This window comes from Linepithema humile, chromosome 5 (genome assembly GCF_040581485.1).
Source record: "Linepithema humile isolate Giens D197 chromosome 5, Lhum_UNIL_v1.0, whole genome shotgun sequence".
Classification (NCBI taxonomy): domain Eukaryota; kingdom Metazoa; phylum Arthropoda; class Insecta; order Hymenoptera; family Formicidae; genus Linepithema; species Linepithema humile.
Genome location: NC_090132.1, coordinates 11839184 through 11857412, shown reverse-complemented (window position 1 = coordinate 11857412; position 18229 = coordinate 11839184). Strand labels below are relative to the sequence as shown.

At 41.8% G+C, this 18229-nt stretch overlaps 2 protein-coding genes across 2 annotated transcripts; both read right to left on the bottom strand.

The window, feature by feature from the left end:
• Window positions 1-9985: 9985 nt before the first annotated feature.
• LOC137000052 (uncharacterized) lies at window positions 9986-11119 on the bottom strand. Its single transcript, XM_067355652.1, has one exon. The coding sequence runs from the start codon at window positions 11117-11119 to the stop codon at window positions 9986-9988; it is 1134 nt and encodes a 377-aa protein (XP_067211753.1).
• Window positions 11120-11200: 81 nt separating this feature from the next.
• LOC137000051 (trichohyalin-like) lies at window positions 11201-17761 on the bottom strand. The gene is made up of 2 exons (XM_067355651.1): window positions 15526-17761; window positions 11201-11961 (listed from the first exon to the last, which is right to left on the bottom strand). The coding sequence occupies exons 1-2, from the start codon at window positions 17759-17761 to the stop codon at window positions 11201-11203; spliced, it is 2997 nt and encodes a 998-aa protein (XP_067211752.1).
• Window positions 17762-18229: the final 468 nt, after the last annotated feature.

Sequence of the window (18229 nt, the reverse complement as noted above, 5' to 3'; positions counted from 1 at the left end):
AGCCAAATGTATCCTAATCTTATCTATGTAAGCAATTTGATTGATGGTGTTTGTTTTACACTGTATTACCCTTCCCAAAATTTAATGTGAAGCAAAGTTTTAAAATATATCGATAATTGAATGATCTGCGAATTTCTTTTCATTAAATATAATCAATTTTATCAATCAATTTATTTTTCAATAAATTGTTTAAATATATGATAGAGTATATTATTATGATCGTTCTATGTTACACTTTAAAAAAATACTTAAAGAGAAACAAGATTCTTTACTTAATTTCTCATAATAAATAAATTATTCTGCATCTTTGAATTTTATAACAATACTTAAAAGTGTATATACACCTAAAAGCCAGAAAAAATGATTTTTGGGAATTTTATTAAACAAAAATTATCTAATATATTTAAAATTATGTATATTTTTCAATAAAAAAAGTTTAATTAAAAAAGCTTCAGCTTTCATAAAGAAAATTTCCAGAAATTATTTTTTTTCTGAACTTTAGGTTTATATATCGCCTGAAAATATTTTTTCTTATTTCTCAAAAAAAAAACTTAGAGAAACGAAATGTGATTAATAAAAACATAATTTTAATGAATATAAAGATAATATATTTAGGATAATATCTTACCACTGTTGTACCGATAATAATTCCAGGAGCAATTACAGTGAATATCTCAATTGCTTGTAATAGAATTTTCAGTATATACAGTTGCCACGACTTGCATCAAAGAAAACTTTTCTTAAAGGTTAGGTATATAGCGTTAGTAATATATGGCAGGTATGGGGCGTCACAACAAATCCCCACCACCTACCCCATATTTGACCCACTGACCTACATTTGGTTTGGCGTCAAAACAAATAACGTCACAGGGAGGGGAGGAGGAAAAGATGGCGGCAGTTGGGTCCAACATGGCGAACGTCTACAAGATGGCGGCTGTTGACAAGATGGCGGCTGTTGACAAGTGGTTTTTATTTTTCGGAATTGAGAAAATCCAAGCTGGGTTCGAACCTGGATCGCTGGATTTCTAGTTCTGGTCCTGGTCCTAGTCTGCTGGGCTACCTATAGATCTAATGATAGTAAAATGGTGTGTCGTATATATGGCTATGGGACCTGGCAGGGAAGGGATGTATATATGCTGGGGCCGCGTCTATATGAGGTATTCCGGACTCTCTGGCAGGTATAGAACATGTAAACAAACGACGTCGCACAGTCGCCTCTAGTCTGCGAAAGGAAGGGATGTATATGTGCTGGGGCCGCGTCTATATGAGGTACCCCGAACTCTCTGGCACGTATAGCGAACAAAAGAATGACGTCGCAGCGACGAATGATCTTGCGACTTTTAGTTTGATATTTGGTGTGATGGTTAAGGGGCCGCGCGCGCGATATTGCGTGAACGGGGTGAGCGTCAGCTACCCGTTTTCGCAGATTGAGCGTGCTGTAAGGATTGACGATGGCGAGTGGAGCGTGCAGGAACATGCGAAAAGGGGAAAGAAACGAATGCAAGAAATGAAATACAAAATCGTTTATTTGGAATTTTTTTTTAAGAATACATAATTGAACATTACAGTCAAAATATAAAAATATTTTATTCGACTTACTGAATACATTCTAAAAATATTATTTCAAAGCGCGCATCGAGAAATGTTAAATATATGAAAAAAATGTTTTATTTTGAATTTTTAAAAATACATCGTTGAATATTACAACAAGTACTAGTAGGTAGTTTCGTTTGCTCATTCTTTTTGCAAAGAAAAATTTTGCGATATAAGCATACTATCAGTCTGTCGTTTTGGTTATAATCATCGGCGAAAAGACGAAGAAATTGCTGAAAGCTGTAACCAAGAGACAAATAGTAAAGTGTAACGGTGCGTTTTTATCTCGCGATTCTATTGCTAAGCGCGGAATAGCTCGCCGGTGCCAGGATTCGTATAAGCGGTCAGACGGGGAGACTCCAATAAACTTAGACCAGATTAGGAGGTAAAAATAAATATATTTTTATGCAAAGAGTTAGTGATACATTTCACACAGTAATTATTATGAAGAGCAAGCGGTAGTTATAAAGCAAGCGAGTGCGGCGTGTACGCGAGAGCGGTGCGCAAGCGAGAGCGGCGTGCAAGCGTAACGCCAGAGTGAGAACAGAATTTACCGCGAAAGAATATAAACTATTTAATACAAGCTAGAAAGAATACATGCTAGCGGAAAATAAACTAGTGAAGGAAAACCTAAATGAATACAAACTAGAGAATCTAAACTAAGAAGCGCGAACTAAATAATACTTAAACCTACGGAAGAACGGACGGTGTGTACGGGATGTCGAGTGCTCCCGACGAAGACAGAGTGCTCCCTGCCTTGAGAGGGACGGTGAACGGTATACGGATGCCGAGTGCGCCCGGCGGAGACAGAGTGCTCCCTGCTCCTGGAGGAACGGAAAGAGTAAGGATGCCGAGTGCGCCCGGCGGAGACAGAGTGCTCCCTGCTCCTTTTAGGAAAAGAAGAGCCAAGTCAGAGTGCGCCCTGATGGCTCGGAAGATCTGCAGCGTGCTCACTGCAGACCGGGTAAGGTCTCTACTGGCCGGAGCGACGGCCTTATATACCCGCTCGCCCCACTCGGCGGCCGCATTCCGATGACGTGTTGCGGCCGGCGGCCCGATGCGCGGACGATCGTTGCGGCCGATCGCGCGATTAGTAACATGGGTTTAACCTATGTTACAAAAGAAACACGTAGCAATATTGACCGCATGTTTGCGAAAAAAATCCTTGTAGCTGCTCGGTGTTCCATCGATACGTGGTGGAATTTCATCGAAGTCGCAGATGAAATCGTTGATCCGAGTGTGGCGGGATTCCGTAACTATCGAAATATGTGCCGGTACCATGCTCGTCGATGTAAAAGGCGACCCAGTGTCTTCCGGGGCGGTCATGTTCGTCTGTATTAGCGACAATAGCTGTCGACCTCGTCCACACCCTCGGTAGTCTGTCGGCAGGATAGACTCCCGCATATCTGACATTGAGACGATGCAACGCGTGTAAGATTTCCAACGAATTCATTTATCGCGTAACAAGACGGTGCTCGCGTGCGAGGAATTATTTGTATAGTAGAGTCGCAGGGGTTTACCTCCTTACGCAAAGAGTAGACGTTCTCGAATGATTGTGTGTTAACGGGGATGGTTTGTTGAGCGTTGCTATCGGTAGGATATTCTTCTTCTTTCTTTACGTACGGTGTATCTTTTGCAATGTAATAAAGTGATTGATTCTTCTCTTCTTCTTCCATCTGTTCTTCTTCTTCTTCCGTAGCGTTACGCCACGCTTCGATATTGCGAATTATATCAAGATTTTTATTCTTTTTCATAAAAACAGCACTGTCAGTTTTTTCGCTTACGCTCCAATTCTTATGAGAAAGATCATCGCAGCTCGAAACAATGCTACACTCGCTGCTAGTGTTTTGAGTGACTATCCAGCGTTTCAATTTGCAAGCGTTGCGTAATGCGCAAAGAAATTTGTCTGTAGAGCAAAATCGAAAGCCGTGGTGAGAGCACCGATGTCCGCTCTCTTTGACTTCTGGTAAATTTTTAAATGCCGGAGAAATTCCTTCTATATTATATACGTTTCTGGAAAGTAGACGCCGCAGATAGTGTGCCTTTTCCTGCCCCCTGCTATAGATGTAGCGCGCTCGACGTGTTATTTCTCGTAGTTGTATTACGAAACATTTAAGATCAGTTTCACCATCGAACCACTCGATTCCGTGATAATTTCGCGAAAGCCAGTTGTTTTCTCGTCTCGATTTATCGGGTAAATCGTCAAAGGGATAGGGAGGCGTCATAATCCAGTGTCCGATGATTGGTGAGTTAATCGCAACGACAGCTACTTCTTTCGGAATAAACTTCTCGGCGGCACACAGTGATGCGAAATGCGTGAATTTCTGGACATTGGTTCGAAAATTGAAGTATAAAATTTAAACATGTTAAATAAAAAAATGTTAAGTAAACTATTTATATTTTTCCCTTATAAAAGTTATTTTACATATAACAAGATAAATAAAAAATTGTACTCATGTAACTATGCCATGTCGTATGCTTCTTTAAATAAATCGATTACGTTTGGTATCAAATTATTAATAAAAAAATTATTTTTATTAATATATATAATATACCGTTCTTTTCGTCTTTTTAAATACTACTTTTTTATCATATTATTAAATAAAAAAAAAATATATAGATTGTTCTGATCTTCTACAAGATCATATTTATTTTATTACCAAAAGGCAACAAAATCTAATTTTTAAATTTGATTTAAAAAAAACGCTAAACGATGCGAAAGAAAGTACAAAATAGAAATTAAAGTACACATCCTAAAGAAAAAAATTCCATTTGAAGTAGCTGCAGCTGAGTGCACTTTTAAAAAAAAACTGACATTATAATGTGCGTTCTCGAGGTTTATGTCAAACATCGTATATGTAAATGCATAAAACTGTATAAAATTTTTTTTGTCTAAAAAAATTTATTATTACTATTATTATTTATTATTACTATTGTTGGTATATTACTATGTTGCATGTTCAAGTAGAGCAATAAAAACTGTAATAATGTTTTAAAAAAATTCTGAAAAAGATTGCATTTTCCGTTGAAAGAGCTGCTTCATTGTATTAGGCCGACCCGCGGAGAAACGTGACGTTAATGTACGCTGTATTATTATTAAAATATACTCACAACACTTGGATACATACGGGAGAAAAAGAGTATATTTTAATAATAATACAGCGTACATTAACGTCACGTCTCTCCGCGGATCGGCCGTGGACTGACTGTTCTTTTTTTTTTCAACGCCGCCTACTATCAGCCTGTCGTCTGTTAATATATCGTATGTTTTACATTCGGCCATATCTGACTATCTGTCGTCCCTGACAGAATAACAATATTTTAAACAAATAACTGAATCGCAAGTAAGCAGCTAATTATTTTTTTCTTTTAACTATATATATTGTACGTGTATTGTGATTTCTATTCTTTGTTTTGAAATTTCATGTCTATTTTCTTTTTTCTTGGTTCACGAGAAGCTAGAAACAAAAGCTATAGTCGCGACGACCAGCAGTAATTACATGCGTAAACGCTTATAAATCTAATATACTCAGTCGCCAGCAACATCGACAGTGCGCAAGGGGCCTTACTAATATTATTTATTAGTCGTTTATTCTTGTAATTGTTAAAGAATGAATTCTATAACTCATTCAGAGTTATTTCATATCTTACGGTCTGAAGGTATGAAAATGAATGACCACAAAGCATTAATGAAGCATCTTTTGACTCAAAAAGAATTTAATTTTTTAAAGAACGCTGAAAAATACTTAGAAGATCCATTAAGAAAATTTGTAAATTATTTATACAAAAAATGGATCAGGTCTCATCGTTGTTACAATAAATTTATAAAAACAAATTCGGAATGGTTAAAAAAATCATTCTCAATTCCTATTGCAACCAAAGCAATGGAAGTGGAACATCGCGACTTCCCTTCGTCATCAACAGCTGATTCATCTAAATCTTTGATGAAATCATTTATTGATCTATCCAAAAGACAAAAAAGACGACGAACTGAAGAGATTAGAGCCGAACATTCTGCAGATACACTATTATTTGCTACAAAAATGAATATGTCAGCTTCAGGAAATCACGATATTGCAAAAATCCTGTTATACTTGACACAATATCCTGAAGAAGCAAGTAAAATTAGAGCCTTTTGCGATGGAGAATACACTGCACCACAACTTCAATACACTAAGGAAAAAGCCCTGGCAATATTGTTGACGCTACGGTTATCTCAACGCAGATATTATGAATTGCGAAAAATTTCTTGCCAAAATAACATAAGTCCTTATCCATCATACAAACACGTATTATTAGCGAAAAAAGATTGTTATGTGAAAAATGATGATATGATTGTAACGGAAACATATGCACAAGTAAAATTACAGGCTTTGTTAGATTTAACATGTGCGAGAATCATAAAAGCGCATAATATTGAAACTAACAAAATAAAAAATTTTACTTTAATATCAAAGTGGGGATTTGATGGTGCAAGCGGCCAGAGCCTTTATAAACAGTGTGTTTCAAGCATATCGCACGATGTTAACAATCCAATTGACAGTACAGTTCTTGTTACGTGTTTGGTTCCTTTATCATTAATGAATGGAGCATGTATTCAGTGGGAAAATAAATATCCGTCCTCGACTAAATATTGTCGCCCACTTAAATTTGAATTTGTGGCAGAAAACCGTGAGATTATTATGAAAGAATATGAAAGAGTTTAGGCGGAAATTGATGCGTTAAACACAACTGAAATTGATAATATTAAAATATCCCAATTATTGCTAACGATGATTGATGGAAAAATTTGCTCTACACTCGCAACATCTCAATCATCGTCTTCTATGGTATGCTATATCTGCGGAGCCCGACCGAAAGAAATGAATAATTTTGAATGCATTTCTAAAAAACCGGCAGACATAAATAATTACCGTTTTGGAATGTCATCTCTTCATGCGTGGATTAAATGTATGGAGTATTTATTACATGTAGCTTATAATTTAACAATTAAGAAATGGTCCATTCGGAATTCAGAAGAAAAAACAGAACGAGTAAAGCGTAAAAATACTATTCAAAAAGAATTTCGCAATAGACTTGGGTTATTAATAGACGTAATAAAACAAGGTGTTGGAACAACTAACGACGGCAATACTGCCAAAAAATTTTTCGCGAATCCTGCTGTCACTGCTGAAATAACTGGGTTAGATCAAACAATTATTGAGAAGTTTAGAGGTATCTTACAAGCCATTGCATCGGGTCAGGCTATTAATGCAAATAAATTTCAAGAAAAGACACAACAGTTGGCAGAACTTCTTATCGATCATTACGGGTGGTACTATATGCCTGTAACCGTGCACAAAATATTATTTCATGGTGCAGAAATTATAAAATATGCTATTTTACCTATAGGTAGACTTTCAGAAGAGGCTACGGAAGCATCACATAAGGAGTTTAGAAAATTCCGACTTGAAAATACTCGGAAAATGGACAGAAAGACTACCAACATCGACATTTTGCACATGCTATTAATTTCCTCAGATCCATTAATTTCAAATTTAAGGCCCACCTTAAGTAGATCAAAATGCAAAGAATTGTGTTCTGAGGCATTAGAGCTACTCGCAAACGTGGATAATACCGAAGAACATGATACTTCATGTAACTCTGATTCTTTGGATAGCGAATGAAAATACACACACGTATATACACATAATTTCATTATCAATTAAAAAAAATGAAAAATACTGTGCACATCCTTTAGAATTTCCCTCGTTCAAGAAGTGAATGCCGGTTCCCGAGAAGAGCGTGTGGTAGGCTTCGACGTAAAAGCCTTCGTCTTTCGAGAAGTTCGGTCGTAACGATCTACTGGAAATTTGCATACCATCGGCATACAGAGAAAAGAAATTTATACCGTAGTTTTTGAAATTAAACGGATTCAGTTTTCTATCACCATTAAACGCTCTGTTATCGACAAAACCGACTATTACACGTTTTGGCAGTTGTCCGAGTATTACATTATCTATTGATTCCCTTACGAGTCCAGCGTGAATCGTAAATGTTTTAACCTCGACTTTTGTGAGAGGATATTTGGCGGTGGTTTTACTCAACATTCTCGCATGCGAGAGTAACACACCAGGGCTTATCTTTGCTCTTCTAACGAGCAGACTAGCGTCTAGAAGGCGTATTTTTGACAGTGAATTAGATTCCATAAGGCAAAACGAATCTTTCGAGTGAACGAACCTCATTCTAACTTCCACCCCGTTGATTAAGAATTTATCCTGATTGAAAACGTCGCAGTGAAGATGACCTACGAGATCTAGCGCCTGTTCGTTTCGAATGTAACGCGAGCGTCTCACGAGAGCCTGATTTGGGGTTTGCGACTCTAGGAGGGCGTCCATTAAACCTGGGGTATCCATATCCCACAGACAGCAGGTCAGATGGGAGTTTTGCGGGTGAAGAATAATTTAATAACGCCTCGATGTAAGCCCGATACGCGTAAGCGTTGTTTGGGGACGACACGAGTTTTTGATTGAAATATATGTCGATTTGGTTGAACATGGAATGCAGTAAATGATTTACAGGGCCTACTTTGAATTCGGGGGTGCCAACGGCGGTACCGCCTCCTGCTAGGGGGGAAGATTCTACGCGTACGCGAAGGCTCAGCATGGTGTGCATGAGATCTAGATAATCTTCTCCATGACCGGGTATGACGAATTCTATAAGCGCGTCGTCCGCGAGCGACGTTACGGGTTTGTAATAAATCCATTGCAAACTCTCGATGCTGGTTTGTGTGAGTGGTAAAGAAAAGAGATCGAGTTCACTTTTTGAACACTCGTTTGAATGTGTATGAAGAAAGGACATGCTCCGTAAATTCCTAATTCACGCACTGATTAAGAGAATATGTCGGCTACACTACGTTTCTTGACTCGACGACGCCTCGTGGTGTCGGATGGCTTTTTGCTGTTGGTCTTTCTAGCCGCTGTGCGAATTTTCTTTTTTTTCGTTATCTTTTTTTTCTTCGTGATTTTTCTTCGTGGTTTTCCTTCGCACGCTGCTATTTTTCGACGATTTCTTTTTGCTCGTCTGACGATGAGGACGACGACGCTTAGGAACCGCGATGCGTCTTTCGTGACTGAAGAAAGGAAACTGAAGCGCGGCTGTTTTTGCTGATACTTTATAACCTGTACCTTTCATCAAGCTAGTTATTTTTTCTTGGGCTTTTCTTTTGAGATTTTCACTCGATTCCTTGAAACGAGATTTGACCGCTTCCTTGAACGGTGTATTATTTTCAACATCCTCCATCACGCTAATGCCGGCGCGTAAAGCTTCTTTACCAACCGCTCGTACACCTTTACTCAGATAAAGAAGCGCCCTCCTGAATAATCCTCCGAGAAAACTACCGATTCCGTGTCCTCGTTGATAGGGTGCTCCGACGAAAACTCGTGTGATTCCTTCACTCCGACCTCCGTTTTGTATATCGTAATATTCGTGGTCCTCCGGTCTAGTCATAGCGTGCGGCTTTTCCGACTGATTTTTTCTTACTGGAAACGTCTAAAGTGCAACGTTACCGTCAGCGTTCCCGATTGGAATGGTATTCTTTTTCCGAATTGATCTTTTATATCTATTTCAATCCTACGAAAATACGTTTGTCGTAATGGTATATAATGCGGGACGGAGAAATGTTTCACTTGATTCGCTCCGTACGCGTAATAATGACCGTAATGCTGCAGCTCGACTGGCACTATTCGAAGAAGTTTGCACATCGCCGGTTATATAAGGTTCACAAATATCACAATAAACAAAGAGTTTATCGGGAATACCGCGCAGCAATCCGTGCGGTTCGAGAGTATAGAAATTTCCAGCGCGCCCTCTTTGTTCTCTTTTAAACCCGAGTTTGATAAAAGGTGCTGTAAAAATATCTTTGGAATTAGGATTAGTTGCAGTAAGTGTTGTATAGAATTCGATTTCACTAGTCGTTAGGGCCCCACCGCAACCGAGTATTCGTAGAAGATTATCGGAAACGTTCATATGAACCAGATTGCGTTTATTTTCATCGCATGTAATCTCGAACAAGATTTTACCACCACTAGCGTCTTCTAGTGTCAAATTAATATGCGAATTCGCATTTTTGCACGCCGAATTAATAGCGGAGATAAGTTCCTCGATATTTTTGTAAATACCATTCGGTATTACTCCTTGCGTCGACGTTAACGTCGTCCCGCCTTTCCTCGTCTCGCGACCATTTTCAATATCGACGAATCTAATGACATTTTCACCGTGATTTATGTGTAAAAAAGTAGTGGGAAATTGGATCTCGTTAAGCGCGACTTCCCATTCGCCGTGTAAGTGTATAGGATGGGGTAATTCTGTAATGAAGGAAGTGGTTGCATTGTCCGGAAAATAACGCATACTACTATTGCTGGGAAGAATCAAGAGAAATTGATCCGTCCTCATTTCGAACAAGCGGGGTTAAACTCGAAGCAGGGATCCAAGAATCAAACTTGCTGGGATAACCACGCCAGCTAACCAGCACCTGTTTATTATTACCGCGACCCCGACTTCTTATCACACGATCGACGATAAACTTCTCCTTCTGCAAGTTTTTCTCAACCCGAGCCAATTCTTGTTCGTAAAAAATGCCGTCTATGACTTCTCTCGCTAAATCGCTCAGCTCGTACACACGTGGTTTTCGCCAATCGAGTATACGGTGAATTCGAAATATCTCCTCGCTCCACCGTGCCTCGTATCCTTTCTCGAAGACAACTTTTGCTCTACTGATACGAACGAGATCACCGACGTGGTATTTAGCCTTTCGACGTTTCTCGTTCGCTTCGTCGTCATTGCTCCTCCATTGGCGCGTTATATTTTCACGCGCGATACGTGCATTTTCTCTCGTAACGACATACGGTTGCATTCTGGTGCTCGAATGACGGGTGTGATTATAGGCGTTTACGATATTCTGCAAAACGTCGATGTAGCGTCGCGTATTTTTATGCGTAAAATAACGCCACATTCGTTCTTTCAACGTTCTGTTGAAGCGCTCGACGATGGCGGCTTTGACATCCGGATTGCGGGCTACGCGAAAACGAATGTCATTTTCTTCCAAAAGCTTTTGTAGCGGTCGCCCGACAAATTCTTTACCCTTGTCCGTTTGTAGGTATACGGGTACGCGTCCGTTACTTCTCGAGAGCACGCACTGGAAAGCTCCCATTACGGAACTACTTGTCTTGTCGCGCAATGGTTCTACCCAGACGTATTTACTAAGTACATCGATAATCACGAGTAAATACGCATATCCGTCGTTGTAACTTTTGAGATTTCGGAGTTCGATCAAATCAGCCTCCCACAGATCGTCGATATTCGTTACGTTGTAATGCATTCGTGGAAATTTCCGTCGCAATGGACGATGCAGTGTGTACGCATCTTGCGCTTCGAGCCATCGCACGACATTGTTACGGGATAAATTCGCCGCGCAAAACAGATTATCGACAGCCGAATAACCAGCATAATGCGCGGGATCGTAGTACAATTTTTCAAGAGCCGTCATTCCAATTTATTCCAATCGAGCAGGCGTCTCGCTACCGGAGAATCCGTGTTTCTCTTAGGAGTGGAACTCGCCGTAGGACCGCTAAGTTTCGCGATATTTTGCGAAGAACCGACTGCTAATAATTTTTCTCACTAGTGTGGAGGGAATGTTCAAGTCGTGAAGTAACCGCGCGAACTGAACTCTTCCCACGGCTTTCACGATTTTTCTATCGCGCATCGCCTCGTTTATCAGGTCTGAGATATTTGAATCTTTTACGACGTTACCGTCTATAGTCACGACTCCTTGCTCATCTCTGCTAATTCTACTCGACGATGTTTTATCGAGTAGGTGTTTCGTTAGTAAGCGAGCTTCGGCACGGTAAGATTTCGGTACGCTTTCCACTATTCTTCCGACGCTTTTCATCACCTCGAGACTTGTGTTGTGTTCTTTCGGGAAGCTTCTCGTACGACTAGAGTCCGGAACGAATGAGCCCGTGAGATCGTGCACCGGTACTCCTTCACGTGTGTCCAACGCATTTTCGTCTTTTTCTTCCTCTTCTTCTTCCTCGGCGTTACGTGTGTCGTCCTCTTGATTTCGTCGTCCTCGTGCTACTCGTACAAAGTGAAGATATTGCCAAAGAACCTCTTTGTACATCTTCCATCTCTCGGCTTCGTCCTTCGGATAGGGTGAATTAAGAATTTGACTCAACTCCGCATCGAGTCTGGATAAAGGGGTCCCGGGAGTTCGCACGGAATTATTATTATTAGCGCTTTCGTTGTTCTCCGATGTGTTTTCCACCAGAGATACACCGTCGGTAGTCGGCTGCGGATGATGTAATTGACGCTGCATTCTCTCGAGATTTTCTGTAAAAATTAAAACCATTTTTTTTGCTTTTTCTATAACGCTCAATATTATTTTCTCTCTTGTGTTTTAATCTGTCGCCCTGTCTATGATTCGCGAAAATAAGGCCTCTAATAAAGGAACGATGATATAGGATAAGAATCCACCTCGTTGTACAAATAGCTTTCTTTTATTCTTCCAATTTCCACGCTTTGACGCGATACGACGCAGCGCCGTTTTGTACAACGATTTTTTTTGCGTCGTTCGAGCGCAACGTTACCATTGAGTGTGTTGAAAACGCATTCGCAAATACAGCGAATAAATTTTTCATCTGCGGTTCGCAGGAAGGAGGTGCGTTGATTTTTGTTCAGAGGACACAATGCCTCTAGAAGACAAACGTTTCTCTTTCCGATCGAACGTCTAGCGGTTTTTGTTGCACTGTCTGACGCTGCTACCGCTTCTTTCATCGTGTGAAAGTCTCTCGCAACTGACGTCACGCAAACGCTAGTACATACTTTTTATACGCTTGAGAATGATCTGCGCGGTATGTAGACGTAATGCAACGCATCGTCGGGAAAGATGTTTGTCCGAAATCGATATTTGTCCGGAGTCGATTGTTTCAGATCGAGTAATAAATATCCGTGAGGGCGTGAGGTTGCGTCAAAGTATGCTTCTTCTAGAAACTTTGGGTCATGGGGGTACACTTGTCGCGTGAGATGGCGAATTTGAGCGCGATCGCGCGGGTTCTTGAAGACGACTATGTAGTTAGAATTATGAGATATGTCGCGCTGCCCGCGTCCCTGGTGAAATAGATTTTGCGTGATGAGTATAACACTGAGATTCTTATGATGTCTACCCTTTGTAAAAAGATCCACGATTACGTCGCACGAGGATGATTCTCTCATAAGATCGTCGATTATCACCAATTTTGGTGCGAGAGGATCGCAAGAATAATCGTCCGTTTGCGGTAGCCCTTCGCAAAACTCGATTATATTTCTCTTTATTTTACCCTCCCCTCTTCCACGTCCTCCCACTTTCTCTTTTGTTTTCGCAAACATGTATTGTAGTTGGCGATATGCGTCTTGCCATTCGGCGTAATAAAATAAGACTCTTTCAAAAGAAACATTGGCCATTTCGGGTAAATATTTGAGAAAGGATTTTACAAAGACCGTTTTACCACAGCCGGTGGGACCGCTGACAATACCCGTCCAGGGATGTTTCCAGCGTACGTTCATCTTGTGAAATGAACACCGCTCGTGTCTTCACTAACATAAAAAAAGCCGTGCAACGGTACGATGAAGTAAGCTTACCATCGCGGCAGGGGGCACTCCGCGGCGGAGGTGCGCGCGCGCCAGCGTACTTCGCGGCGGTCTTTTACGAGCTGATTCAAACCGGAGAAGCTGGACAAGCGTAAATGCTGAACAAGCGGAATTGCTCGCGTCAGCGCCTGCGCGTGCGGGGGAGTGAGTTCATGAGCTTATGATACTCCCCCACGATGAAAAGCTGCTTTCCACGGAAAGAATTGGGCAAAAATAGTCGTTTTACGTGAATGTATGTGGGGAAAAAGAGAGAGAGAGAGAGAGAGAGAAAGGGGAAAATAAACTTGGAGAAAAATCATTGGAGAATTATTTTTTCAGAATATAAATACAAAGACAAGCCAGAGGCGGTTTTCTCGTGGACTGGCAATATAAAATAAAACAAGCCAGAGGCGGTTTTCTCGTGGACTGGCAATACAGAATAAGACAAGCCAGAGGCGGTTTTCTCGTGGACTGGCAATATAAAATAAAACAAGCCAGAGGCGGTTTTCTCGTGGACTGGCATTAGAGAATTCTTATTCTTCTCTTCAAGCCAGAGGCGGTTTTCTCGTGGACTGGCAATTTAGAATTACAAAAGCCAGAGATGATCTAACGTCAGCTAACAATTTTTAATAAATATATTCAGAGGCGATCTAACGTCAGCTGACCGTTTAGAAAAAAGAGAGCTAAAGACGATTTATTCGTGAACTGGCAGATTTTAATAAATATTGTCAGAGGCGATCTAACGTCAGCTAACAATTTTTAATAAATATATTCAGAGGCGATCTAACGTCAGCTGACCGTTTAGAAAAAAGAGAGCTAAAGACGATTTATTCGTAAACTGGCAGATTTTAAGAAATACGTATTTTTTTTAGTTAGTAATTTACTACACGTGTGGTTTGTTTATGTTTTATCGGATAATTTATAAGATCATTTAACCTTTTTTCTCGCAATTAAAATTCTTTGGTATGGCTGTATGATGTACATACGAAACGAAATAGACCTATACAAGGTGTCTAATAGATATAAATTAGATATGATAAAATATTTGATTTGAAAAATGTATGTATAATACTATATACCTAATTGGAAAAATATGTTATATGCTTTCCCTATTTTTATTCTTATGTAATTAATACAAAATAAATAAATAAGTTAATTAATTATTCAATACATACATATACATATTGAATATAGTTATCTTAATTTTGTATTTTATGTAACTGAAATGATATATACTCATTATTTTAGTCATTATCACATAAAATACAAAATAAAGATAACTATTTATTCAATATATGTGTGTGTATATATATATATATAGTAGTAGTAGTAGTAGTAGTAGTGTCTTTATTTTCCCCTTGGGGTTAATCCTCAGTACACATTTACTTAAACCTAACTTATAACTATCCTTACAATTATTCTTAACTCTAACCTTATTACTAAACCTACTTAAGACTATCCTTAAAATTATCTTATACTACTCCTGCCCTTATCCTCCCGACTGCGAGATCCGGGTCTAGACGCCCTGCCGTCCAACATGCTTTCATCCGGCTGCGCCCTTTCCCTTTTCCCTTCTACCTATACACACACACACACGCTCGCAGAGGTGACTTCCGTTTCCTCTCGCCTTTCTTATCTCCATCTTTTATTCCCGTTCCTTCCCCGACTCTCTCTCTCTCTCTCTCTCTCTCTCTCTCTCTCTCTCTCTCTCTCTCTCTCTCTCTCTCTCTCTCTCTCTCTCTCTCTCTCTCTCTCTCTCTCTCTCTCTCTCTCTCTCTCTCTCTCTCTCTCTCTCTCTCTCTCTCTCTCTCTCTCTCTCTCTCTCTCTCTCTCTCTCTCTCTCTCTCTCTCTCTCTCTCTCTCTCTCTCTCTCTCTCTCTCTCTCTCTCTCTCTCTCTCTCTCTCTCTCTCTCTCTCTCTCTCTCTCTCTCTCTCTCTCTCTCTCTCTCTCTCTCTCTCTCTCTCTCTCTCTCTCTCTCTCTCTCTCTCTCTCTCTCTCTCTCTCTCTCTCTCTCTCTCTCTCTCTCTCTCTCTCTCTCTCTCTCTCTCTCTCTCTCTCTCTCTCTCTCTCTCTCTCTCTCTCTCTCTCTCTCTCTCTCTCTCTCTCTCTCTCTCTCTCTCTCTCTCTCTCTCTCTCTCTCACTCTCTCTCCCTCCCCCCCCTTCCCCTCTTCCTCTCCCCCTCTCTCCCTCCCACTCTCCTCCCTTTTCCTCTCCTCCTCTATCTCTCTCATCCACCATTCTCCCTCCCCCTCTTCTCCCAAAATCTTTCCCACTTGTTCCTGCCAACTTCCTCCTCCCTCCTTCCATTCCCTGCCCCTCTCCCACGCATGCTCCCATGTCTCCTCCTCCGTTCCACATAACCTGCATTTCCTCTTCTCCTCCGTCTCCCAGTACCTTCCCTCCCTCATTTCACTTCCCAACCTAAACCTCGCCACTCTCCTCCATCTACTCTCTCCCCACCCCTTTTTAAGATAACCCGGTACCCCCTCTCCTATCACCTTTCCATACCATCTATTGTATCTTGATCCTCCTATCTTTTCCTCTCTTTCTCTCTCCTGTATCTCCCTGTCCTTTTTTCTAATCTCCCCATATTCTAAATCCTCTTTTTCCCTCCTTCCCTCCTCCTCCTCCGTCTCTATTCCCCTTTCCTCGAAGAACTTTCTCCTCTCTCCCTCCCATTCTGAGTTCGCCCTTCCCTTTCCTACTCTTTCCCTCATCTCCCCCCAGCACCTTCTCGCCAGCTCACTCCCCTTGCCCCCTTCCAGTCTTCTCTCAAAATCCCACGCCCTTTTCCCTGCTCTTCCTCTCAATTTTTCCCTCTTCAACTCCTCCCTTATCATATATCCCGGCGTTCTTCCGTCTACCCCCAACACCCACTTCATGTATCTCTCCTCCAATTTCTCCATCTTCTTTCTTTCTTTCCACCCCCATATTTCCGCTCCGTATCCCATCACCGTCCATACCAATCTGTCGAAAAGCCACATTCTCCTCTCCCAATCCTTCCCAAACCTTCTCTTACCTATCCCCCACACCTGCCCCATTATAGCCGCTGCCCTCTTTACTCTTTCTCTTACATGCTCTTCCTGTTTTCCGTTCCTCTTCAGCGTGTATCCTAAATATCTGAATTCCTTTACCTCTTCTATCACCTTCCCTCTCCACCTCCATACTTTCTTCCCCATCCTTCCTCCCCCCTTTCTAAACCTCAGAATCTTAGTCTTACCTAAATTTAGCTCCAGCCTCTTCCTTTCCAAATACCCCTCCAGCCTCTCTATCATACTCCCCATCTCCTCCTCATTCTCCGCCATCATGACTATGTCGTCCGCGTAAGCTAAGGTGTGTACTCTCCCTTCCCCCAACCTCACCCCTCCCCATCTGATCTTTCCCATCTCCTCCTCCAAATCCGCCGTTACCACATTAAAAAGTAGCGGGCTAAGTGGGCACCCCTGTCTCACCCCTCTTGCCGTCCAGAATGCCTCCCCCATTTCCCCTCCTACCCTTACCCTACTCCTCGTTTCCCTCATAATCTCCTCCACTCTCACTACCAATCCCTCTCTTATCCCACGCTCCCTCATCGCCTCCACCAAAACTCCCCTCTCCACTGAGTCAAACGCCGCCTTCAGATCGACAAACATTGCCACCATCCTTCCCTTCTTCTTTCCCAATTGCTTATTTACCAGATAATTTAACACATATATATTGTCGATCGTCCCCATTCCTCTCCTGAAGCCCGTCTGATTATGCGGCATTATTCCCCTACTCTCTATCTCCTCTCTCACTCTCTCCGCCAACACCATCACATACACCTTATACAAGGTCGGCATCATCGTCACCCCCCTATATTCCTCCACCTTCTCTCCCTCCCCCTTTTTCATTATCGGCACTATTACCCCCTCTTTCCAATTTTCCGGCCATCCCTCCCCTTTCCAAACCCTATTGCAAAATCCCCATACCCACTCCTCCAGTTCTTCCCCTCCATACTTCCATACCTCCGCTGGTATCTCATCAATCCCCGCCGCCTTTCCGTCTCTTATCGTTCTCAATGCTCTCCTTATCTCCTCCCTATCTATCTCCTCCTCCTCCTTTCCCTCCCCCTGTCCACTCCTCTCCCCCCCTCTAACCACCCTCCCTTCCACTCCCCCTAATATCCTCATAAAATGCTCCTTCCAATCTAGCATCCCTATTCCCTCATTTACTCTCTTCCTCCTCCTCCTCTCCCTATTTACAATCTCCCACACCTCACTCTCTCTTCTCGCCTCTTCCGCTCGTCTTTCCCATCTTCTGTTCTCCTCCTCTTTCTTCCTTTCACACAGTTTCCCATATTCCCGCTTCTCCCTTTTATACCTCTCTCCCTCCCCCCCTTTCCTCCTCCAATCTCTTAATTCCTTCCTTACCCGCTTCTTTTCTCTTACACATTCCTCATCCCACCATCCTTTTCTTCTCTCTTCCCCCTTTCCCAATTCCTCTTCCGTCTCCTTCAACGCCTGCTTTATCCTGCTCTCCAAACTATCCCACTCCTCTCCCATCCCCTTCCCTTCTATCCGTATCCTTCCCATTTTTTCCGCAAACTTCTCTCTCCCTTCACGATCCCATATCCCCCTTCTGCCCCTACCCCCTTCTTCCCTCCCTTTCTTCCTCTTCACCTCCCCCTTACCCATAACTCTACCGGGTGGTGATCCGAGTCCACCCTGTCTCCTACCCTCATCTCCTCTAACCTGTCCCTTATCTCCCCTTCCCCTATTATATAATCGATTACTGTGTTTCCCCTCCCTCCTGTGAATGTATACTCCCCCTCCCAGTCCCCTCTTATACTCCCATTAAAGATCTCCCACCCTCTTTCCTCTATATATTCCAGCAGCTTCCTCCCCTCTCTATTTATCTTCTTGTCTTTCGATCGCCTTTTTCCCGTCTCCCCCTCCTCCTCCTCTTCTTCCCCTCTCACCCCTCCCCCCTCTCTTCCCGTTCTTGCATTAAAATCCCCCCCTATTATCTCC